The following is a 26670-nucleotide window of genomic DNA, read 5'->3' on the forward strand; positions in this document are numbered from 1 at the left end:
GTCACTTAGGGTTAATTTTTTTACCAAATTGTCGCCGGAATTATTTTTTTTACCAAATTGTCGCTAAGGGTCTTTTTTATTTACCAATTTGGTCAATGGGCCGGTAGGTTAAGTAGGAGACCCGCTCCATCCCCACCCTAGTAGAGCAGGGATGGGTCTTGGACTCTTGGTTTGATGATGGTGGGGCGGGGATGGGGATAAAAATCATACCCGTCATGGGTGATGAGGCAAGGGTGGATTTTAGGTTGTATTCGCCCTATCCCCACTTCATACTCACCTCACCCCATAGTTCGTACCCACCTGCCTGTAGGAGTTTATAGGTACTACGCAGCGGAAAAGCATGAATCATATTCAAACAAGTACCATTCCCAAGATCACATGCATAACACACAAGACACATAATCATACCTTTGACGCGTGAATTCCACGAAGCTATTCGACAGACAAATCAGGGAGAGAATAGAGCCCCAAGCGTTGCTCCTCTACTTAGTCCACGAGATTCGAACGAGCCGTCCACCAATACTAGATTGGTGGAGTGATTGAGGAAAACCGCGATCACCACCTTTATGGACAACCGACCACCGCACGAACCACCACCACCACGACACACCACCGGCGCCTAGGAGGAGGAGAGAGCCGTGAGAGAGAGAGAGGACTTTGAGAGGGGTTGGGTTTCGTGTTTGCTAATTAGGGTTTGATCACACTGATCAATTAATTGCTTCCTTACTAGAAACCTAGGCACCTAGTCTATTTATAATCTCATTATAATTAGACTAGGGCACGAAGCCCAAAACTCCTTCTAATCCACTACATGGCCGGCCACCTAGAGTGATAAGGCCCATGATGGGCCTCGTCCTCTAATGCTCGATCTAGCCCCTTTGTGTGACCTTATAGGATCCGTCCAATTGGGCTTTGGGCTATTTTACTAGTCCAAAGATCGTTAGTACCTCTAGCTATGGCAAAACGACGACCCAAATGTACGAACTTAATTATCTCCATAATTTGATCCAATTATATATCTAGTAATTGCACACGACGAAAACATAACTCATTTAATCTCCCACTTGTCTGAGACAAGGGTGCAATATTCAAATTCCTTAAGTCAATATATGTGTCGATTTGATAATATGATTGCATCACATGTCGAGATCATATTAATCTACAAATTGTTTCTTGAAATCTGAGTTAGAATTACAAAACCAAATGATTACTGTGTAATGCATTTGAACGCGGCCACGTATTTTCTGGATTCTCCCTCTTCAAGCGGCCATGACACATTTCCTAATTTAATAGGTAGACTCTATCCAATCTTGTGGTAACATGACTCCCACTCAACTTCTGAAATAACCAGGAAACACCCTTTATAATCTCCAGTTACGGCTAGACGTTTGAGTGTACCACAGTCACAACATCCATTGAATGAAATCAATGTTCCACTCATGTCAAAGGAATCCACTAATATATACGAAAGCTCTATACTTGAACTTCAAAGTAGGTCAATAGTTCGATCATGCATCATTCATGCATATCCAAGTGATTGACCGAGCATCACTATGCCCCTATAGCCCATGAAACTGCGCTATCCAATCAATCTTACATGCTAGTTCATTTATTGAAATAATTTATGTCCACTTTAATGATCTCGAACTAGGAACTTTAAATAATATATGAATTTTGTTCACCTGTGGGGTTTCAATTCACCAGGTCATCAACCTGATGAGCCCATCAATTCATAATTATTTTGGACATTTTATTTAATTTCCAAAACCATAATTAAATAAGAGAAATAATAATTTCTATTTTAAACATAATTATGCAAATTGATGCATTTCTCATGTAATATGTTTTCTCAAAACATATACAACTTAAATTACATAACTTGCTTCAATCCTAGGACTTTAATATGACTCTCATATCTTAGTCCATGGAAGGGGTTTAGTGATTTCTCACTCATAATAAAACTTTGCAGAACATGACCTTCCGGTGGTTAATGATCTCATAATTGAGGTGATATCTCATATCCTTTTGTTCGGATTTGTGATGTGACTCTGGCTCCTTTGTTCTTGGGCAAAGGTGACCTGTTAGTCATATGACCTTTTAATCCGAACTTCCTCTATAACTATCTGACTATAGTTTAATACACATATTCTGACATTGAGTATGCAACAGTGCTCTGCTTTGAACTCTTCAAGCTCACTGTCCTTTTCATCCAGACACAAATATGCATTTAGATCACTATCTAGAATCATCTTGCCTGTTTGAAAAACTTGCATTCGTATAACCTTTTGACAACTTGCTTAAATTACTAGAATTCCTTTTAGTGCTTCTCAAGCACTCAAGGACTTTTCTTGGTAATTCTCCGTATGCTTATTCTGAATTTGCTTGAATTCTGCTACACATGCACAAGTCATATGCAACATCTTGCTTTGTACATTTCATGGCATATATAATGAACCTTTTGCAAAAGCATAAGGTACACTAACCATACAACTCAACTCTATTAGCTTTTGAAGGCACTGAGTCTTATTGAGTGTATTACCATGAAACATGGGAAGATATCCTATGTTAGAGTATTGCTTCATGAACTTGTCAAGATCCTCATCAACTTAAGTCTCTCGATTCATTCCAGTCATTCTTCAAGATTCACTTCATGGATTTTAATTCCCAATGTGTACTCAACATCTTCTAAGTCTATCATATTGAAACAATATTTCTAATCACTACTTGACTTATTCAAGCATTGATATATCATTTCATATGAACTGTATGTCAACTACATACTAGAATAAAAGACCAATTGCTCCCACTAAACTTCTTGTCTCTACAAGAATTCTTTGTTCTACTGAGGAAATCAAACTGTTTAATTGCCTAATCAAAACGAATGGTCCAACTCCTTAATGCTTACTTCAATCTATGAATTTCTGAAGTTTGCAAAACTTTCTAGGAATTTATGGATTTCAAAACTCTTAGGATGTATCATATACATTCTCACCATCAAGAACATTTCATGAAAGTGATTTTGATATCCATTACTAGAATAATCCGAATAGGCTTACCCAACTAATAGGTTTGACCCTGTTTGTAAGACTATTATAGACTAACACATTTTTACAAACATGGAGTCCATACTGGATTTCATGGCTTTAATCCATTTCCTGAGTTGGCATTTGTCCAAAGCTTGCTTGTAGGCCATGGATTCTAACCATTCTAATAAGAAAATTTTAGAATCCACCTTTTCTCAAAATTTCAACAAACTGTTTGTTTTGATCCCAAGTAACCTACGATAGGTATGAGCGACAATAGAATTATTCTCTTCAACTCTTTAAAGCCTTTCATTCTTGTGGAACGATAGAAGCCTCGCTAGTGGAATTAGCTTGCTTCGACACATGGTTTATCAAATTAGCTGATTTCATATGCCTTCGTCTCTGATGTAGTGTTATCCACATCTATTTGTTGCTCGTCTCAAATCTTATCGAGATCTAACTTTACTCCCACTTGGCTTTGTAGGAAGACATTCTTTCTATAAAGACACTATCGCGAGCAACAAACACTTTGTTTCTACGCGATTGTAGGAATAATACCTCTTAGTTTCCATGAGAAGACCCATGAAGAACTACATTTCTGATTTTGGGTGTATTATGTCATCTTAGTAAACATTTTACATTGATTTCACAACCCTTAATCCTGTTTAGAAAAGATAACTTTTGGAACATTTCCAAATCATAACTCTTATGACATCTTTTCTACTGCTTTGGTTAAGTTTCTTGTTTAGTATATTCGCAATTGTTGTTGTTCTAATGCATATCCTCAAAATGATATTTGTAAATCATTAAATCTTGGATCGAACAATGGCAAGCAAATTTTGATTCATTTCTTCATAAACATACAATTTAATTGTAATGTTTCTGGATTGTGAATTAATTCAACAATTCCCTTTAGATGATCATTCCTTTTTGAGCTAAATATTTATCACAACAATCATATTGTGGTGTTAAATTGTTTATCTCAAACTGATTTTACATTTCATTTTTGGAATTTTGAACTTTTCAATGTTTCCAACCTTTACTTCATTAAGTAATTATCGATATATTTACTTAAATCGTTAGTAAAAGCAATGAAATTGTTAAATCTCTTTGCTAATTTTGAACTTATTGGTTCACATGCATCATATGTATGAGTACCAAAAGGTCATTTTAGCTTTCTTTACTCTTTCTACCAAAAGGCAACTTGGTCATCTTAACTTTTATCAAGCATGACTTCTAATTCTCAAGTGATTCATAATCATATAAGAATAAGAGTCCATCCATTAATTTGGATGTGCAAATGGTTAATGTGACCTATCCTTACTTTGTTGTAAGTAAGTGTACTTTAAATCATCTAAATTTACTTTTGTGATCTACTTATATCAATGTCATAAAACAAAATTAACTCATATCTAGCAAAATAAAACAATTTATTACCTTGGTCATGGATCAACACTTGTCCAAGCCAAGTAAACCAAATTCAGTATTCAAAACAAGAAAACCGAAATATTGTCTCATCAAAACTGGAAATTTGTTCTAAAATCATGATAAACTAATCAAAATTTAAAACTATGAAGCTATCTCTGGCCACTCAAATACTTCTAGTGAACCTTCAAGCTCCATTTCCATGCTAGCTTCACTTGTTTGCAGTTCCTACGCAACATCACTATGTTAAGCACTGCAACTTGGTATCATATACCTAAGTGAAAGTTAAAATGTTTATAACATTATACCTGAGGTTGATGCTCCATTCTTCTTGAGGAAGTCATGGTATTTCTGGCAATTTCGCTTTCAATGCCCCTTCTTCTTGCAGTAAAAGCATTCACTTTCACTTGCAACCTTGGGCTTTGGAGTCGTCTTAGGCTTTTCAGGAGCCTTGGAAACTTGCTTGCCCTTGCTCTTGGCACTAGCCTTTTGCCCCTTCTTCTTGAACCCCTTTCCCTTTTGAATCATAAGAACTTCCTTCTTAGGTTCCTTAGGGATTTGTTTCTCAGCACTAACCAGCATTACATGCAATTGATTCATAGTCTTTGCAGTGGCAGTCATGTTAAAGTTCATGATAAACTGGTTGAAACTTTCTGGTAGTGAATGGAGAATGATGTCTGTTGCCAAATCATCACTGTATGGGTGCCCCAGTTTTTCCATACTTTGAATTAGGCCGATCATTTTGAAAACATGATCATGAACTGCGGCTCCCTTCTCCATCCTACAATCCAGAATCTCACGATGGAGCTCATACCTTTCAACTCTAGCTTGTTTCTTAAACAAAGCTTTGAGTTCTTGCATGATTGAGTAGGCATCCTGGTCCTCAAAACACTTTTGGAGACTAGGCTCCATGGTAGCAATCATTAAGCAAGTGATAGGTATAGCTCTATCATGAGCTTCCTTGTGCTTCTTGATCTCTGCCGCAGTTGGATTTTCTGGCAGAGGTCCTGGTAATGGGGTATCAATGATATCCTCTTTACCCTCAGATTTCAGAACAAGTCTTAGCATTCTTTCCCAAGTGGAAAAGTTCTCCCCTGTCAACCTATCCTTCTCAAGGAATGGTCGAAGGTTGTAAACGTTGTTGTCATTGTGATTACGGCTACCCATCTATGTCAAAATAAGGCAAAGTTTAATAATTATGTTTAATTTAAAATTAAAGTACCATAAACGCATTCATTTGGTAACTTTAAAACACTTTATTCAATAATTAATTGATCCCAATTGAATTTAAGTGATTCCAAGATCCTTTATTTGTGCAATAATTGACCGGACTTTGGCCCTACCATCAACCATTACATTTTCAAGGTGAGTAAACTCTTTACTGATTACAACTCTTGTAACTCTTGGTTGAATAATTAATCATCACATGTTTAATTATTACCCTTAGCTTCAAGGTTCTAAACTCTTTAGGTAACCTTGTTGAGCACAACCAATTAAAAGTGTAAAATTTGTTTTACCCCCACTCCCCTAAGATATAATATGACACCCAGCTTTGGCATGACCCATCATAAATATCAAAGGTTTCATCGGGTTTTTAATTGGAAAAACTATCTCAATATTACTGGGACCTAGATTTATTATGTTGTGATTATTTAGTGAACTCTAGCGCATCATCAATCAACATAAATAAAATCTAACATGCATAATCTACTAATGCAATAAATCATGACATAGTATGGCCCCTTAGTTCTAAGAAAACTAGAAATGAAAAAGCTCTCACTTGAATCATCATGGATCTCCATCCACCTTGCTCCTTTGGGCCTTCACTTCATGGGCTTCTTTGGACTAACACTATTTAAATAACTATTCTATTTACTTTAAATAAAAGTTACAAAAATACTTAACGGTACGCAGACCGTATTTTAGATTACAAAAATACATCACGATGCGCAGATCGTATTTAAGAATCTATGGGTCATACTAGTCTATATATAGCAACATAATATCATATATTATAAAGTGCCATATAATAAATCACTCAACATGCTTGTCTAAAATACAACATCGAATGTTCATAATAAAGTCAACGCATTTCCTAAAATATCTCATATTTTAATCATAATTAGATAATATCATATATTATTCATGACCGTTTATTAAATATAATATATTTAATTTAGTCATGAGATAGAATCAAATCATATTTTAATCTAGAAAGATAAATCATATTTAATCTTTCATAATTATCCTAACAAATTTAGGAGATTCTATCCTAATTATTAGCCAAACAAATAATTTTAAAATCAATTATATCCTAATCTAATTATGGGATAATCACATTATTTAAATCCATTATTATCCTTTTGGAATATGCTCAGAATATCCTAGTCAAACTTATCCAAAATTAACCACTTTAATTAGGATAATTACCAATTTAACAACTTTAAATATGGATAATATCAATATAACAACTCTTGAATATTTGATTTCGTTAATAGGAAGTATGAAACTTAAGTGAAAATTGATACTAAACATGTAATTTCTTGAAATTGTTATTTCTATAAAAAAAAAAAAAAAGATTGATAAATAACCACGAAAAACGAACTAAATTAAGTGTTCACGAGTAATTTGTTGGAAATTTTTGTATTTTTTGGGTAAAATGTCGCCTGAGATAATTTTATTTACCAAATTGTCACTTAGGGTTAATTTTTTTACCAAATTGTCGCCGGAATTATTTTTTTTACCAAATTGTCGCTAAGGGTCTTTTTTATTTACCAATTTGGTCAATTGGCCGGTAGGTTAAGTAGGAGACCCGCTCCATCCCCACCCTAGTAGAGCAGGGATGGGTCTTGGACTCTTGGTTTGATGATGGTGGGGCGGGGATGGGGATAAAAATCATACCCGTCATGGGTGATGAGGCAAGGGTGGATTTTAGGTTGTATTCGCCCTATCCCCACTTCATACTCACCTCACCCCATAGTTCATACCCACCTGCCTGTAGGAGTTTATAGGTACTACGCAGCGGAAAAGCATGAATCATATTCAAACAAGTACCATTCCCAAGATCACATGCATAACACACAAGACACATAATCATACCTTTGACGCGTGAATTCCACGAAGCTATTCGACAGACAAATCAGGGAGAGAATAGAGCCCCAAGCGTTGCTCCTCTACTTAGTCCACGAGATTCGAACGAGCCGTCCACCAATACTAGATTGGTCGAGTGATTGAGGAAAACCGTGATCACCACCTTTATGGACAACCGACCACCGCACGAACCACCACCACCACGACACACCACCGGCGCCTAGGAGGAGGAGAGAGCCGTGAGAGAGAGAGAGGACTTTGAGAGGGGTTGGGTTTCGTGTTTGCTAATTAGGGTTTGATCACACTGATCAATTAATTGCTTCCTTATTGGAAACCTAGGCACCTAGTCTATTTATAATCTCATTATAACTAGACTAGGGCACGAAGCCCAAAACTCCTTCTAATCCACTACATGGCCGACCACCTAGAGTGATGAGGCCCATGATGGGCCTCGTCCTCTAATGCTCGATCTAGCCCCTTTGTGTGACCTTATAGGATCCGTCCAATTGGGCTTTGGGCTATTTTACTAGTCCAAAGATCGTTAGTTCCTCTAGCTATGGCAAAACGACGACCCAAATGTACGAACTTAATTATCCCCATAATTTGATCCAATTATATATCTAGTAATTGCACACGACGAAGACATAACTCCTTCACTGCCCCACTCACCCAACTTCATACCCGCACCATACCCATATCCATATATATTATTACATATAAATTTTGGATCCATCATGGGAATAAGGGGCGGAGATGGGGATGGGAAATCCAACATCCGCCCCACCCCACTCCATTGTCATCCCTATTCTTACCTTAACAAGTAATCGTATTCATTAAATGGTCTGATCTTTTAAAAAACTATAAATAATCTAAGCAATCCCTATCTTTCATTTGAAAAACATGAGACGTTTCTTTATTGGCATAAATGTAAATATGACTGCGTATTTCATTTATCAATACTAAATTGCATCTGTGCTAACGCACGGAATATACATAGTAGGTATAGTTAAAATGAAGAAAATATTAGAAGTGAAAATTATAGAATTTTTTTAGAGAGAGAAATTTGGAGGCTATTGCCAAAAAAAAAAAAAAAAAAAAAAAAAGTGCACAAATTAAATGATTGGAGTTTTGGAGGACTTTGGTGATAAGTTAGAAAAGGAAAAACTCTTAAATTACATTAAAAAAAAATTATATTTTTGCAAAACGTCGTAAGCACGAAACACAATTAACTTCCCATCAACCTTCACTCTTCGTCTTTTTCCACCTCATACCATAGTAAACTCCATTGAATGAGCTTGAGTTTTTGTCCACCAACATCCTCATTTCCACCATTTTCGACACGTTTCGTTTCATTCCACCGACATGTCCACTACCATTTTCGGCGGCAATAGGAAAACCCCTTGAACAAAGGGAGAAATAAAGGGCATGGTCATCTTTATATGGTAGGAGTATTATGTTCCTTTATTGAATTGAAGCAACCCTTGAGCATCCGAAGTCTCCATTGGAGAGCTCATCAAATTTAAGTTGAATTTACGAACTTAGCAAAGTGTTTGCTTTTGTTATGACTGAAAATAATACAAATTTGTCCCCACCTACCTACACAAAATGGCAACAATGATCCCCTTGAGAAACAAATTTCTCATGTTGAAAAACTTGTATTTTCTCGGATAATCCCATCATATTAGGCTATTTTAAAAAAAATGGTTGTTAATTTGTTTGTAACCAATGTATAACAAATAAACCTGACACATGCATTTTATACTTCTAGCCTTTTTTTTTTTTTAAAGTTCCGATTTTAATTAAAGTAATATCCCCTACCTCCCTTATTCTCCTCCTTCCTCATTCCAAAGCCTTGTTAGTTGCAGAGTTGCCACCACCTACATTGACCAAAAACACCACTTGACCTCATCATTGCCTCTAAAACCTCCACCTTTCCTTCTCAATCTAACCAAACCCATCATCCACCCCTCTCTACCCTCATTGAAACCACCACTTAGCCCCTTCAATCTCCTTGAAACCATCAGCTACCTTCCCCACTTTCACTGAAACTACCATAGAATTCTAAACCACCACATATTTCTTGACAAAAAAAGCCTATGGTGGTCGGATTTTGCTAGTGATTCCAACTTTGGTACCACCACGATTAAATTCGGCCATTGTGATTTCTGATTTTGGATAGTTGTGTTGGAATTGTTGGGTGAAGGTTGATGTACACATTCTATACCATACTTTACCCTCGATTTATAGCTATTTTTGTATGATTTCTAAGCTCTACGGAGCTATTTCTCGCTAATATCCTTCTTCTAGTGTGGCTTGGTCTATTTGATTGATTTTTGTAGGCATATGAAGATTTTTGGATGATTTGGACGCGTTTTGGATTGCCACGAGAGCTTAGTAGGATGGAATGAAGAGATTTTTCCCGTGTCCGCCCTGGAGGGCAACATTGCCCTGGCAGCCTGGGCGAAGAAGAAAAGAAGTGAAAAGGTTCAGCCCCCGTCCGCCCGGACCGGGCGGCATTGCCCTGACAGACCGGGCGAACAAGATCTCATGCGAAGAGCCAAAGCGTTTGTTGCGCCCGACCGGGCGGCTTTGCCCGGTCTGACTGAGCGGAGTTTCGCGGAGCTCCTTTCCCTCTTTTTCGGGATTTTTCTTAATTGGGGATATAAATACCCCTTTGTAAAGCCCGACTAAGGACTTAATCATTATCTTAGCAGTTTTAAAACACTATTAGAACCCTAATATTCTCTCTAGATCTAGATTACATTCCACTTTGAAGTTTTAATCTTTATTCATCAACAATTGGTACTTTTCTTCATTGAAGCAATTGGTATTCATCTTTATTTCTTCTTTTACTTTTAATTACTTATTAATCATGTTTTCTTCATTGATTGTTGTTTTTGCTTTCATTAATATGTGTGAGTAGTTTCTTTATTCCAAGATCTAGCGGATCCCGAATATGATTAATGCATGATTTAATTCTTTAAATTCTCTAATAATAATTGTAATTGATATGCTTAATTGATTATGCTTATGCCAATACTAGATTAGGGATAATTGGTATTGTTATTAATCCTTTGTTCTAATCGCAACGGGAGTTGGGGTTTGACGGATTTGAATAAATCAATAAGGGTTTGAAGTTCATCACGGGAGTAGTTGAATGGATGATTAGGAAGTTAGAGTAATGTGCTTAAGGTCTCTAATTTACATGATTCCACGGAAGTAGGCTTGATTGTGATTAGAGAAGCCATTGATAACTCGAGAGAGACCATTGGTATTATTCATGAATTGCTTTTCCTCTTAAATCAATTAAATTATGTGTTAGGGGTAGAACGACTATTGCATTAATTGTATTCGTGGTGAAGCTTGATCTTGGATGTTTTTAGCATTAAATTGTCATTTTATTTAGATTTAATCATTTTAACTAGTCCTTTAGATATTGATTCTCATTTATTTGAATTGGTTACTTGCTTGGTAATTGCTTGAGTCTATTTAATTAGTTGAACCATAGTCTCTTGGGATCCGACCCTTGCTTGCCCGTCTACATGGTAGTGGTCTAGTTAGGTTTATTTTTGTTAGGTACGCGACACGCCTATCAAAGGTTAAAGTGAGGTTATGTGGTTAGGTTTGGATCGAAGTTTAGGTTGCCTATAGTAGAGAAGGGATGATATTTTTTATAAGGGTATTAAGGTGAGGTTTCGTGGTTGGCGGTTGACTAGTTGTATTACCAAATCAAAAGTAATCTCAGAGTGCACTAACAAAGTAGTCAGGGTAGTATGGTCATCAAATCTATAGGGAGACAATCAAGAAACATAAACCCTAACCTCTCTGTATCTTTCCTCTTCGTGCGTACGTGTGGTGGTTGATTTTTCCCTCCTCTTTGTAGAAGGTTGTTCGTGCCTAACTATAAAGAGGTTTAGACATTTAGTCCTACTTTAGTCCTACCATGTGGACTAAGTAGAGGAATCAAGTCAATCTCACATGGAAATCACACTTTAAAAGTTTAAAGGTACAATTATGTGAATCTTTTTGTGTTATGTATACTGATCCTAATTAGGTGCGAACAAATATAGTGCGTAGATCCCAACATTGGTATCAATTAGCTTTTTTTTTTTTTTTTTTTTTTTTAAGGAAAAATCAGTTAGCATCTTGCATGTACGCATATTGATTATAATAATTTGATTGTTTTGATGTCCATGTTAATACATATATTCAATTAAAAGGGAGAATAATTTTTTTCAAGGTAAATTATTATTTTAAATGGTGATCTAACGTTTGGAATTACTAAATACGATTTAATTTGCTCAAATTAGCCGTAATTTAGACCGAATTTTTTCCCTATATTACTCGAAAAATTCGAACCCTGACCCTAATTTCAATTTTTTGATGCCCCAACCCCACAATTTTGATGTTTTTGTTTTGATTAGTTTCGAACATTGTATGCCTCATGATTTTAATTGGATTGATTAAATACATAAAAATGTGATTTTTTCTGTATCACAAATGATTAAATCCGAGGGTTAAATTAGATTAGAATTAATTTCATGAAGAACCCTAAAATTTTTTAAATTGAATTGAGATTAATTTGATAAATTTAGCATAATTGCTATGTTTAATTCATAAAGGACCAAATTAATTTGATTTAGCAATTGTTGTTTATTAAATTAATAATCTACCTAAAAAATTAGAAATATTGAGGGCAGCAGCCATGGCTGAGTGGCAGGTTTAGGTTTGAGATGGAGGGGTGGGGGGTTGGGACGCTAGCTGTCTCGATCCAAGGAGGGAGCAGCAGCCACATGTAAGTGCTGTAACTTTTAAGCCTGTTGCTACAAGGTGCCCATGCACCACGGCCAGCTTCGGCCGGCAACGCATTAGTGGCTCTGCAACCTCGAATTTTAAAATAAATAAAATAAAATAATACTTCTTTTTTTTTTATCTTGATAAAATTAATATTTTATTTAAAATAATTTCAAATTATTATTTTGAGTAAGACTCCAAATGGATTATAATTGATAAATTAACGGTAATTATCCCACAATTAATTTAGGATATAACTGATTTAAAATTTGATTAAAAATATTTCAATTCAGTAGTAATAATTTAAATTCAATAAAGATAACCAGTTTTTTGAATTATTGAAGAACAATTTATTGTTGATCACCTAAGCACCTCGTATTTAAACCCGTATATTTTGGCCCAAAATTTCTAATCAAGCTAACTTTTATTTTTATTTGAGAGTGAGAGATATCTCAAGTACTTAGAATTCCTCTCTCAACTTCAAAAGATCTTAAGATCGATTCTTATCACCGCTCTCGTGGCTCTATAAACATCAAGAAAAAACTTTTATTTTTATTTTCAAGATTCTAGAAATTACCATAAATTGGAGTGTAAATATACAAGTACCAAACTCCCAAAAATAAATGTTACCATAATTGTAATTTCCCCTTATAGAGTGACTGACTAGGAGGCGACTTTTACCATATAAATTGCTTACGAAACACACTCCTCACTTCAGCAGACTTTTAACACTCTCTCTCTTTCTCTCTCTTTCTCTCTCTAGATCTGAACTCAATTTCTACTCTCTCTCTCTTCCCAATCTTCAAGATTCTCAGCAAACTTGGACTCTTTAATAACAGAAATTTTTTATTTATTTTTAAATATCCCCAAATTTTAATATTTTTATTGGGAATAAATTTTATATATTACAATCTATCTTATTCTGCAGATTGATTGAATTTGATTGAATTAGGGTTTTTTTGTTTTAAAGCTTGAACCTTTAACTATGGCGGCTGGTTCTGCCTCTGCCTTTGAGGTTAATTTTTTTTTTTTTTAATTTTGTTGATTGTTTTTGGGTTTTATTCTAATTTAAATTTGAAATTTTGGGTATTATTTAGCTTTTTGCTCTGTTTTTTCCCTGATTTTTTTGATGGGGTTTTGAATTATCAGGTTGGTTCGTTCTTTATTACGAAATATTATCATGTGCTTAAAGAATCGCCGGAGTTTTCTCATCAGTTTTACAATGATGCTAGTACTTTGACTCGAGTTGATGGTGATGATACTCAAACTGTTTCTACTATCTTGGTAATCATTTTTCTTTCTCATCCTCTGTTTAGTTTTTATAAGAAGTAATGATGTAGACGGGATTCGATCTTATATTCCGAGGTCACGGGTTTTGCCCCGTGATTTTACTGATTGATTGTATAGTTTTAGAACATGCTTGGTTTTATATTTATATGATATGGTAGTATGAGTACAAGTTTAAGTGGTGTGCATTCTTGGTTAAAAGTATAGTATTCTCAATTCGATTATTGTCACTTTGTATTATGAGTATATGTTTGTTGAGAAAGATTGAATTCTTAATGATTAAAATGTTTAGAGTGGCTTAAAGGGTCATAATTCCTGAAAATATACTGTAATTTAGGTGAATTAGTCCTGTTTGAGACACTAAGGGATGAAGGAATTATGTGAAGAAATCCCAAATACACCCCATCACTTGATTATTTAGCTCGAAAGCTAATACGAGCAAGTTTAATACGGAGCTCTCAATGATATCCTGTCCAGTGTTTTAACACGAGGATTGGGCATCATGTGGATATATGTCAATCATTGAGAAGTAATGGGATTTTGCTTTATAATACGAAGTATTCATCTTGGTAATAGTAAGGGTCGCTTTAGGTCAAGAAGTACTGCAGGAAAAACGCCATCCTATATTTAATGTTTGAGCCAAATTGCTATTATGGATACCCACCTAAGCGAACCGCTTAGTTTGGGCTTCTTAATGACCTAGCTTCGTCATCTACTCCTTATCAGTTGTTGGATTTGTCATTCAGTACTGAATAAGGTCATCTTTGGGTGTCTTAGATGACATATCCCAGCTGCCCTTGGAGTCCTTAACTCAGGGGATTCTTTTGATTAGGAAAATTGTGGATCGTAGAAAAAGAAAAAAAAAAAAAAAACAGGGTTGCAATATGGTAATCAGGGCCACATTGTTCCAGAGGTGGCATCTTGTGGACTGACAAATTGGACAAAAATCCCAAGTTATCTTGTTGGTTTGTATACGCTGTAATATGATCATATTTTAACTACATGTGAATTCAATTGCATCAATGTGGTTTTAATTATAAATTGTTCAAATGGTTGACATATTGAAAATGTATGTGCAACATTTCTGAAGTTGCAGAAATCTTAAATTCTCGTTTGCTGTATAATCGGTTTGTTTAAAGAATTTATGATTGTCCTTTCATGACTATCTGTTTACTCTTTTATCAAAATTTCCAAAATTTACATCATTCCTTCTTTCCCACCCCTTGAATTATCGTGCTTCGTGTTTTATATAGATGTGTTGTTGTATTCATATTCATATTCATCAACAGATACATTCATATGTTCCCAAGTTCCTGAAGTACATTTCCTTACAAAAGTTAAACTATGAAAGCATATATGGTAGTAAAGTTAAGTTATGCTTCAATTTTTTTATCAGCCATTTGTCTTTAACAAAACTGTTGCAATTATTTGGCAGGATATCCATTCAGTTCTAACTTCTCTAAATGTTAGTGGAGTTGAAGTGACAAAACTAAATTGCCAAGACTCTTTGAATGGGGGCATTCTGGTAATTGTGTCAGGCAATGTGAGGTCCAGAAACTTCGGTGGCAAGAGGATGTTTACACAGGCCTTCTTCTTAGCTCCTCAGGAGAATGGTTTTTACGTCCTAAATGATATTCTTCAATTTAATGATGAGGTTCTAGTCAACCAGCATCCAGTGCCAGAACCTGAAATCAAGGTTGATTCTGAAATTCCTGCATCCAGCCCTCGCTTAGACCAGCCAGGTACTGATGGAAGCTGTTATGTTTGTGTTCAGTCTGAAGGAAGCTTGACTTATTGTTGCTATCTGGATGTGATGAGATAATAAAAATTAAGTGACCATTTTTGTATTGTTATTAAGTGCATGTGATTTTTTTCTATGTATTTGTTTAAAATGTAAATTACTGCTGCAAAACTGCGTAATATGCATATCAAAATTCTTGTTATATTACTCAGTTATTCCATGTCACAAGCAGTAAAACTAGAAGGAATGTCATTCATGTTGAATTTTTCGATGTTTTTTGGTTTATATAATTTATGGCCCTTCATTTCTGGATTTTATGTCAAGTATGGATTCTTGCTGCTTTTAAAACTTTGGGAAAACATGTTTTCTGCAGCAGCATCTAATTTCGAGCTGGAGGAAGAGACCAGGGAGTATGTGAATTCAATTCCCATTGAAGAAGATTATCTTGTGGACAAATATAGCCTTCCTGATGAAGAGCAACATGAAGAGTCTCATGTAGAAACCATTGTCCAGGAAACCCCTGTTGAAGAGTCTGCTCCACCTGAAAGTGCTGTGAACCATATGAACTATGTGGAGGATCCGATATCTGTTCCAGCTGACGAGCCCGCTGGGGAGCCCGCCGAGGAGCCTGCCAAACTATCATATGCTTCAATCGTAAGCCTTCTAGTTTCTAGCCATTTGTTTTAAGCTGTTTAGATCACCTTGACAAGTTGGTTCTTTGAAATGTCTGTTTGAAGTATGCTTGTTTAAAAATATTTTATTTCTAACTTGAATTTGATGTGTTATAAAAGTTTGATACAACAGAAATTGATCTGATTTTGTGAAACTCCAATGTTATTAATTTTTGTTTGATCTTTTAATAGAAAATTACTTGGGCCAATCTTATGATTTAGAGATATCATTCTGCATATAATAAAGTATCTTATTTTTGATATTCTATTGTCAAATTTTGCAGTTGCGAGCATCAAAAGGGCACTCCTCACATCCAGTTGTTTCTAAACCTGCTGCAAGGCCTCGCATCCCACCTCCATCGGAGCAGCAACAGAAAGTGCAACCGATTTCTCCACAATTAAATGCATCAGCATCATCATTTGTTCCCGAGACAGCTAGTCCTGGGGCTGATGAAGGTTCTATTCAAGAAGGTATGTGTAAACCCGTTATCTACTTTGTATATGCCTCTTGTAGTCTTGTCTTATGTGGACTCGTGTTTTTTTGTGGCATGCATTGATAGTTGGGATCTTTAATTTTAATGCTGGCTGTCACACAACAGTTTGTGCTATGCATACTTGGGTAGACTGACAACATGATAATTATTGCTGAAAAACAATTAGTGGGCTGTTCTTTGGTGGAATGTTGGATGCTACACTTCCCAGAGTGCAATAGTTTAGTCTTTAGTTGACTGCAGGATTTAGAGATTCCCTATATCAACCTAGGGTGGACTATGTACGAACTTGCACTTCCCAGTAAATAGTTTCTGAACTCTTTACTTGCAGCCAGGAATTTTGTCAACCAAAAAGTTACAAACAAGGTGCTTTATTGGTCTTATTAGTGAATTTTTTTTGTTTGTTTGGAGTTTGGACTATGCTTCTCATAATCCATAATTTATTTGTTTGGAGAATATATCTTGGTTTTGGTCTGGCAGCTATGATGTATTATTGGTTGTCAATTTAAGACTTCATGCAATGTATTGTGCGATGTACTGTAATATTTTTTGAGAAAAGTTATGCCATTATACTGTTATGTTACCGGAGGAAGGTTTACCTGGAGTCTTTATAAGTATATTTTTCAAATACATGTGGTCTATTTACAAGTTTCTGAGCAGCAGAACTGATTTTCCAGTACTCAAATGGAGAGTGTGAGGGTATGAGACTCTTGAAACATCAAAGCAGGTTCTCTAAGGAGTAATTGACAGTGCCAAACTCTTTGTAACAATATGGGTTTTGGTTCGACCCTTGTCAAAAGTGATTGAATTTTGGTCTTCTAGTGAAAATTTAGTCAGTAATTGAGTGTAGGAGCTCATTGTTGAAGTTGAATATCAATTGCAAAATCACGTACTCCTGCTGAGAGGAGACACACCTATCTTGGATCATGTTTTGAATTTGTTGTAACAGATTTCTAACACCTTTGTAGCTTTATCTCTGGTATCTCATTGTTTCTGTGGCTGTCATAGGTTGACAAATATCACCTAAATCCTCTTTTACTTTCTATTTTAAGTTTTGCATACAGAGGCTCTTGCTCTGTTACATTTCCACTATTTCCAAGCACCAATAAAAAGTTGCATACATCATATCTTGATATCCTCTATAATGAAAATATTTCCTTATCGATGTTTACAAAGCATTGCTTGCATTGTCCATTAATTCTATCTAAAATCACGTGGAACATTTTTGTTAGTGCTATTGTTGTTGTTCTACATATCTCTTGTTCTCATCATTTTTTTAAATGGGAATTGTACAACTCAGGGGAGATGACATCTGTCTATGTGCGAAACTTGCCCTCAAATAATGTTACTACTGCTGATCTTGAGAAGGAGTTCAAAAAGTTTGGTAGAATCAAACCGAATGGAGTAGTCATTAAAAATCGCCAGGTGAGTCATATACATTGTTTTGTGAAGTTGCTTATTGGATTTATTTGAAAATGCTTACTTTACTTTTACTTCTGGACACGCAGGATCTTGGAATTTGCTATGCATTTGTCGAATTTGAGGACATTTCTAGTGCTCAAAATGCAATAAAGGTATTATGGTAGCTTCATTTTCATTACATTTACCGTTTTCGCCTAGTTTAGCAAGTATTGGATCATACAAATTTTTTATTTGTGCTGCAGAAACTTACTTATCCCAGTAATGTTAGTAATAAGTGATTTTTAGTACTCATCAGATATTGAATTAAGGTTGGTTGTGAGTGTATCTTATGCTTTACTGCTATGCTGGCCCTTTAACAACCACCGAAACAATTGTTGACTTGTAACAGTGTCATAATATGCTGAAATGAGTTCTTGACAATTGACATAATGTGTTGCCATCATGTGTTTTAAAATTCATATTAATAAAATGTTTAATATTTTAATGCTTAGACCTAAATTCTGTTGGTGACTTGGTATTAGAAGTTTCTAATAGTATTTTCCTTCGAGGTGTGATTTTTTTTTTTTTAATTTTTTTTTTGTCAATTCATCATTTTGTGTAATAGTATCTTATCTGAGAAGTGCGACTAGGAATGCGTTGATGTGAAATAAACTGCAGTGTGCTGTGTTGTTGACTTGTTGGGGAACCAGCTGTGTGCTTTTAGTAAAAAGATAATAAAAAATGTGGGTTCGGTCCAAGTGTCATTCTCGAATTCCCTATTGTTTTTTTGTAAACCCAATTTGTGTTTTATGAATTTATTGATTTCCTTTGCTATAGTTTTCTCAAACCTTAATGTTTTTTTACTTGCACATATTTACTACTCCCTTAAAACTTAATTGAGATCTATTCTTTGTCTTTTTTAAAACTCTCTTAATTTTTACTTGAATGCTCCTTTCCTTTTCTCACTTCACAAACCTTTTTTCAAACTCTTTCAACTGATTATCTTATTACTATGTCTTATAACCCCCTTTTTTTATTTTTTATTTTTTTTTCTATATCAGACGGTTTCTTATGACGATTCATGTTAGCCGACCCATATCATTTTGAGACTAAGGCTTTGTTGTTGTTGTTGTTAATTGTTAGAATTGTAACAATTGTATTTCTGAATCTAATTTTATCGATTTTTTTTTCTTTACAGAATTCTCCCATAGAGTTGCTGGGTAGGCCAATCTACATTGATCCAAGGAAACCAGGTGGAAGCAGCAGTTCCCGTGGTGGAGGTATGTGCTATACTCTGTTCTAGTTCTGTTTATCGTGAAATCCTTGTTAGGTTTATGTGGACCCTCATATGATTACTCTGTGTAATGGAATAGTACAAAAGCATTTAAATAAATTAGTTGCTGACTGTCCGCTAATTAAAAGCGAAGTAACCTATATCTAGGCAAAGCAGCCCAAGAATGACCAGGACAAAGGGTGCTCCAAATAGAAGCTAGCTTTTAAGTCAACTGAAATGCCATTTACTATTTATAGTGAGACTGTGAGAGTAGAATTTATAGCCAGTGGAGCTGTTAGTTAAGTTATTGTGCTCACTTTAATTATAGAAAAGGAACTTCATTGTCTCATAATTATCATTATCAATCAATAACTTGACTAAATGCAATACCTAGAATGACACATGTCATCTCTAGGTTGAAAATATTCCCTCCATTTAATTTTTTTTTTTTTTTTTTTTTTTTTTTTGCTACATCTTCATTAATTTGTTTGTAACTTAAAATATTGTCCTTTCATTTCGAAATCTATATTTCCAAATACACTTAAAAATAATAATTTGATATATTTGAGTAGTATATTTTAAAGATTAGTATTTTGTGGTAAATTATTATTGTTGAATTAACATTAGCAAAAATCATGCTTTGTACGGGATTTAAAATAGTTAAATTACAAATATAATTCCTTTGTGCCATGAACTTTGCTACATTTGGACTTACACGCACTACACTTTAACCATTTATTATGGATTATGTGTGAAGAAAAGAATAGTCATGTGGGATTTATGTAGTGATAAAACTAGAAAAGTTCCCTAGATAATGCTTACGTGAAGATTTATATAGTGATTGAACTCTGCGAAATAGCAAGGGTTGCAAAGGACTTTAAAAGCAGGGGGTGGCATGTTCCAATGAATTACAGCACCAATCTTGTGCTCAGATCAAAATATTTAATATAATTGAAGTAGACGAATTCGATATACATATATGGATTTCTTTGTTATCACAATATTGCTGTGATGATAGTTATGTGATGATTCAACATTTTGCTTATGTGCAAGTGCTTTCCCATTTTACAACAGTGCCCCTGCTGAAAATTATCACGGTTCTAATTTCTCTCTTTATCTCATAAACAATTGGCAGCTGCAGCTAGAGGCAGAGGCCGAGGTGGTTACCAAAATAACACTTCAAGAGGACGTGGTGGGATCAGAAACCCTGGTCGAGGAGACAGCAGCGACTACAACAGGAGTAGAGGCTCAGGGAACGGCTTCTACTAGTGCGTACGCCCTAGCAAAGCGTATGCGACGCAATTATCTGGTTCAGGGAGGAAGGGAGAGTGATGCTAAATTATTGCTCTTTCTCTGTAGGTGCTTCTGTCTTCTTATTTGTTAGTGATAAACAATTAGGTCTCCACCCTTGATCTAGGGTATTGAATTATTTACCTGAAGGTGGAGGAATGAGGAGCATATTTAGTTTATATTTCTACAGAAGGTGCATATATGCCGCCTTCGTCCCCATGTGTTTTTCTTCTACATGGGGATTTTTTTGAATTTTCTGCCAAAGGTTTGGTTATTTGGCTGCCCTGAATTGAATTTGTGTTATCTGAATTTTGGTTAATTGACTAATGAGATGATTTCAAGTTTGTTCGGAAATATCAAAATGGCTTTATTTGATAATTGATCATATTATTCATTAGTAGTATTGGAAGATCATTCCATATTGTGCATTAAAAAGGAATTTACATATATCGTATTTTACTAGCTATTTTTCAAGGAACATATAATAAGTCTGTTACATAATTACATTATGCATATATGATTCTGTGGTTTTACTATGAATCTTAAATTTCTTCTGAACATACAAATTCTTCTTGTTGAAGGGCATGAAATATATATTAAACACGGCTCTAGCACAAAAAAATAAACGGGAAAACTATTCCCTAGGCTGGTGTTGCTAATACTTTCGTGTATTTTTTTTTAACCCTGAATGGATCGGAAAATCTAGGTTGTTGCAGCAACCATGGCGCTCTGATGACGAGTTGCAGGCATCGTGCATAGATTTCCTTCTTCTATTTCCCAGAGAAAATTAGCATATGCTGCAATCACATGACTGCAGGAAAGCAATACAGAAAAAAAATCAGTTGAAAATAAAGGGACACGAGAAACCAAATGCAGAATTTAATACCAACCTATTTTCAGGGGAAGCCTGAACAGATCTTTGGAAGTAGCCTAATGCTCGTTCTTCATCGCCATGGAGCTCCCAAATCAGCTGGGCGTATTGTGAAAGGATTTCACCATCTCCGGGATCCATTAGTATTGCTCGAGAGTAATATTCCTCAGCCCCTCCAAGATCCTTAGACTGAAAGAGATAGATTAAGATTTGTGAGTATTGACATTGTATGCTACATGAAGAGAATATGAATGTTCGAGGCTAACCTTGTGAAGGAACTCGGCATAGTTTCTCAAGATCATTGGATTTCCAGGATTTTGTTCAACCATATTCTTGTAGTGTTCTGCCATGGTAGCCTTGTTGCTGCCATCTTCACCGAAACCTACTGGTTTATATTCATTGTGTCCTCCACTGCCTCCTCCTCCTCCTCCTCCGTTGTTATATCCACCGCCACCAGTAACCACTCCGAGTCCCCTTGCAAGATGCATTTTAGAGGGTACATTTTCAATCTCCTCTTGAGCATAGATATATCTTTCTTGTAACCCCATGTTCATAAATGCTATGGTCTTATCTAAGCTTGAATCATCTCTTATTTCCTGTTGAACTTCTTCATCACTTTCTTCTTCCTCATCATCTTCATACCGCCTTTTGGAATTGTGCATCGAGAATGAAGGGATGGATTGCAGAATCGAGCAGCTGGGTTTGCGTGGAAGCTTCTTGGCAGCAGGGATAGAACGGTTGAATTCATCAAAACTGTTGCAGACTAATTCTTCCAAGTTTCCTTCGGATTGTACCCTTCGAAAACCATTGGTTTGAGATCCATCAGATGTGATTTCGGTGTTAATAGAAGGGGACGAGTTGGAGATTGATGAGGGGGGAATGAGATTCAGGGGACATGTAGGTGTTTGGTGGAAGGAAAATTTCTTAGGTGGTAGGTGGTGTTTGGGAGAGTTATACTCCGAGTGGTTGCCATGGTTCGGAGATTCCGAGTACGACGACGAAAGAAGTGAGCCAAGAATAGGGGTGGATGAGCTTCTAATGAGCATCATCTTTGTGATATTTTTCTTGTATGAAAAAATATGGAGAAGAATCTGAATTCAAAGGGAAAAAAAGTGCTAAAACTATCCTGCCAGTTGCATAAATGAGATAATGGTAGTATATACTATTATTAAAAGTGATGATAATAGAAAATAATGTAATGAATGGCCTAAAAATGTTAAGAGATATTATAATTTGGGCCTACTATCTAAACAAAATTCAAGAAAAAAACAAGCCAAAAAATGTCATTTTCTTCTTTTACTAAATGTTGATATTATGGCCCTTTCGTTGTGAATTTTGCACTTTTTTGGTTTAATTTGTGCATTCAATGAATTCACATGCAAACTCTTGTAATTGTTTGAGTGGGTGGGGTGTAGTTTAGAAAAGGGTAAGGACGGTTGAAATTTGAAAAGTTGATATATGGCAATTTTATATGATATAGACAAAAAATTATTTACATATTAATTAATTAAAGAATTAAGATAAGAGGGGAAAAAAGAGGGAAACAAATTAATTTGAGGTGAACATAAGTCGTGTTATCCGCTACTTGGTAGAGTATAGGTGTAATGTGTTTAATAGACTTTCAAATAAATCAAGCAAGGTTAATGACTACAAATTACGAGTATTTTCTAGAATTATGTATAAATATATATCATGAAAGCACCCCGTAGATAGTATTAGAAATTGGAAACGATTGCAAGCAATGACTCATGAAAATTCTAGAACATAATAGCAATCAATGAAAATGGTGAAGGGGCTTGACTCTGCAACCTCTATATTGCCTATATATACTAATGTTGGGCATTCAAGCGTATACATTGTACACTAGTACATGCATATAGAAACCACACAAGTCTCTTTAAGTAATTTTTTTTTTGTTGATATTTCCCCTCCTCTTTTGATTTGAAAAACTTAATCACAAATCCTTATTTTATATTTTTTGTGTTATCTTGTTATTTAATTTGGCTACTAAATCAGCTAAATATTTTCTTCAGGTTAGAGCACTCACATCAGTAAGCATTTTTTTGCTCATGAGCAAAAATGATGAGCAAATTTGTTAAAAATGGTTCCCTATCAATGAGCATATTGAAAAATGCTCATGAGCATTTCTGATTTTGCTCATCCTATGAGCAAATTTGAGGATGAATAGTAACTATGTGGGGCCCAGCATTTCTCCAATGTCTCTGTCAGCTTCTTCCTCCAATCAGCAAATATTACCGTTTTTAAACGGTAATTAATTTAAAACGGCTATTTTGGCCGATTTATAATAATAAAAAAAAAAAATCATCAACAGTTATAATTTTTTTCTCTACAAATAGAGATCCATTTTGACATATTTTGGTATAATTTCAAAAATCACAAAAACACTCTATATTATTCTTCTCCCATTTCTAGTGAGATTTATAATTTATAATTGTTTAGCGATTAAAATTCAATATTATTAATTAATATTTAATAATTGTATTAAGTTAAATAATAGTATAATTGTAATTAGTAGCACTAAAACTTCATTTAACCAAAACATAATTAATAATAATATGGTGATGTGTAAGAGAGAGAAATGTTGATGGGGTATGTGAAAAAGTAGGAGAGAGATTGATGAGCAATTTTTTTTTTGTTTACTAGTGGGATAAAATTTGCTCACAAAAAATGCTCATGGTTGGTAAGAGAGAGAAAGTGGCTAGAGAGAGAATGAGCAAAAAAAATTTTGCTCACTAGTGTGAGTGCTCTTAGTAGACGCTTTGTAAGGGCCTAGTCCTATTTCACCTCTAATCCATGTTGCTACCATGATTGCCATGAGAATTATTATTATTATTTTTTTATATATATATTTTTTTTTATCATGTGATGGATTGTTGTCTCTTTTTCTAATTCTACGACTTTTGAAAATAATTAAAATACATTATTACTCTTTTCACCAAAAGAATTTAGTAATAAACACAAATATATTCATCAAATTACACAAATAATTTATTTAAAATTGTTAATTTTAAAAAAAATAAAAATTCTTGAAGAAAATGCAATTTTCATCCTAATAATTATAATAAAAACCAAATGTTAATAATAAAAACTAAAATATTGTCCACCTAAATAGTTATTCAATCAATCATAAAAATCATAATTATTATACTTCTTCACACAACTATGTTGTTGCTCTGAAAATGGTCATAACAACAACCCAAAATCCTTCTTAATACCAAATCAACCTCCATTCACGGAATACTCATCATCCAAAGGTGGAATGGGTGTTTCAAAGATTCCAAACCATATCTTTCAACCCACAACTCATTACCCTGCAAATGCCGCTGGGTTTATTTCTAGGAAATCTACTACTTTAAGGAAGAAGAATAACAAAGCTATAATTGCTTTTCAATATGGAGTTTGTAATAAGGAAGGTTTCAAGGTAAAAAAAAAACCTATTGCTCAACAAACCTTTGATGAAGAAGGAAAAGTTCGTATTATTAGGAAACGTTTAGTCACTCGTGTAGGATGCAATGCTCACATATGTATGAGATATGATAACGGAAAGTATGTTGTTAGTCATTTCAAAGAAGAACATAATCATTGTTTACATAATCCAAGTTGTGTAAAATTTTAAAAAGATAATAGAAAAATGCATATTATGCATAAAAAGTTGATTGTTGATAATTCAAATGTGATTTATTTTTATGTGCCAAATATTGTTTTCTTTGTTATGATTTACTATGTTCTAAAGTTGATCTTTAATCATAGTAGTTTATATATATATATATATATATATATATATATATATATATATATATATATATATATATATATATATATATATATATATATATAGAAATAAAATTGATTCATAAATAAGTCATACGACATCTACAAAGAGATTTAGATCTAATAAATACATAACAATTGAATCAAATAAAAACATTTTGTAAGCAAAGCTACGATCGTTGTTGCAACTCGTACATTCTTCATACCCTCTTTTATATCGTTGTGATTTACAACCTTCTTCGATGAGGGGGTCTATCGATCTGTTGTAGCCGTGCAGAAAATTTCCGTCTGATTCGTTCGATTGTTGTCGAAATATTAATCTCTTTTTCAATACCGCACAAAATTTTACCCATGAAACAACTCTATAGCAATCCAGGAAATAAAAAAGCAAATCCTCCCTCAAAAGAGAGAAGAAAAACCCGGTCTTTCGAAGGAGTCAAATCCTCCTAAAGAGGAAGAAAAACCCTGTCTTTCGAGGGAGGAATATTCCTCCTAGAAGAGGAAGAATTATTATAAACCTAAAGCAAGAGAAAAGGCACAAAAGAAACAACGATTGGGGCTTTCTACCGGTAAATCCGATGGAAGCCCCTTCAAAAAAAATAGGGTAATATATATATATTAATAAATAGTAATAAATGTATTTTAAAAAAATTCACAACTGGACAACTATAAACCAAAAATCATATTCTTAAAATAATTTATAACCTGTTTTACAACAATGAAAATATATTGCTACGATTTTTTTGCCTACTTTTGTTTTAGTTGTGTATTAGAAGCTAAATAAAAAATACAAATATCAAATAAACATATCACGAGGCTTTTATTATTCCTTGACTAATTTATTATTATAAATACTTAATTTTCAATCAATAATCTATAATTATAGATCACCGTGCATGGCACGGGATCTAACCTAGTAAATACATAATAGTGAGTTGTAATTAAATTATGAAATTAATTAAAACTTGTTTAGTTGTGTATACTATATATACTCCAATAGATTTTAATAAGTTTTGTATTTAGGCGATACTGGATTGTTGATTGAATTTAATAAATTTTTTATTTTAATTAAATGTCAAATCCTAAAATACATCATATGTAAAGGACTTAAAACTCATATGATCCCTTCTCATTTATAATGTTTTGATGGAGTAGGATATCAATTATAAAAAAAAAAAACGACCCCGTATTGATGGAGTAGTATACCAATCATAAGAAACACGATCATAATTAGTAAGTTTAACACTTTTTTAAAAAAAACAAACAAACAAACAAAGGGTGTAATAAATTTGAAATATTTGTAAACTTTTTTTTAAATTTTAATTTTAATTTTAATTTTTTTTATTATTATTTATTATTATTATTATTATTATTATTATTATTATTATTATTATTATTATTATTATTATTATTATTATATTATTATCTGAAAGTGGAAATGTGATTGATATGATGACTTGGTTGGATCAGTCTATGCACTATTGCACAGAAAGACTTGTGCGGATCTAAGGTCTAGACATA

At 34.3% G+C, this 26670-nt stretch overlaps 2 protein-coding genes across 4 annotated transcripts; one reads left to right on the top strand and one right to left on the bottom strand.

The window, feature by feature from the left end:
* Positions 1 to 13054: 13054 nt before the first annotated feature.
* Positions 13055 to 20840, top strand: LOC145624142 (nuclear transport factor 2-like). 3 transcript variants are annotated; one of them, XM_081677105.1, is made up of 9 exons: positions 13055 to 13347; positions 13482 to 13616; positions 15055 to 15361; positions 15734 to 16014; positions 16316 to 16502; positions 17823 to 17947; positions 18031 to 18096; positions 19122 to 19203; positions 20332 to 20840. In XM_081677105.1, exons 1-9 carry the CDS (start codon positions 13318 to 13320, stop codon positions 20463 to 20465), a joined length of 1347 nt encoding a protein of 448 aa, XP_081533231.1. In that variant the 5' UTR covers positions 13055 to 13317; the 3' UTR covers positions 20466 to 20840. The 3 variants fall into 3 exon arrangements, with proteins under 3 accessions (XP_081533231.1, XP_081533233.1, XP_081533232.1); XM_081677107.1 differs by having other exon boundaries at positions 20338 to 20840; XM_081677106.1 differs by having other exon boundaries at positions 15737 to 16014.
* Positions 20841 to 20966: 126 nt separating this feature from the next.
* LOC145624143 (uncharacterized) lies at positions 20967 to 22505 on the bottom strand. Its single transcript, XM_081677108.1, has 3 exons — positions 21624 to 22505; positions 21377 to 21546; positions 20967 to 21297 (listed from the first exon to the last, which is right to left on the bottom strand). The coding sequence occupies exons 1-3, from the start codon at positions 22404 to 22406 to the stop codon at positions 21189 to 21191; spliced, it is 1062 nt and encodes a 353-aa protein (XP_081533234.1). The 5' UTR covers positions 22407 to 22505; the 3' UTR covers positions 20967 to 21188.
* Between the last annotated feature and the right edge of the window lie 4165 nt (positions 22506 to 26670).

Source organism: Chenopodium album, chromosome 3 (assembly GCF_948465745.1).
Source record: "Chenopodium album chromosome 3, dcCheAlbu1.1, whole genome shotgun sequence".
In the NCBI taxonomy this organism is placed as follows: Eukaryota; Viridiplantae; Streptophyta; class Magnoliopsida; order Caryophyllales; family Amaranthaceae; genus Chenopodium; species Chenopodium album.

Excerpts from the sequence above, each read along its gene's own strand:
- LOC145624143 (XM_081677108.1), bottom strand. The coding sequence starts at position 22,406 with ATGATGCTCATTAGAAGCTCATCCACCCCTATTCTTGGCTCACTTCTT. Across the intron at positions 21,547-21,623 it reads ATGCCGAGTTCCTTCACAAG|TCTAAGGATCTTGGAGGGGC; the intron begins GTTAGCCTCGAA and ends TATCTCTTTCAG. Across the intron at positions 21,298-21,376 it reads CAGGCTTCCCCTGAAAATAG|TCATGTGATTGCAGCATATG; the intron begins GTTGGTATTAAA and ends GCTTTCCTGCAG.
- LOC145624142 (XM_081677105.1), top strand. The coding sequence starts at position 13,318 with ATGGCGGCTGGTTCTGCCTCTGCCTTTGAG. Across the intron at positions 13,617-15,054 it reads AAACTGTTTCTACTATCTTG|GATATCCATTCAGTTCTAAC; the intron begins GTAATCATTTTT and ends ATTATTTGGCAG. Across the intron at positions 19,204-20,331 it reads CAGCAGTTCCCGTGGTGGAG|CTGCAGCTAGAGGCAGAGGC; the intron begins GTATGTGCTATA and ends AACAATTGGCAG.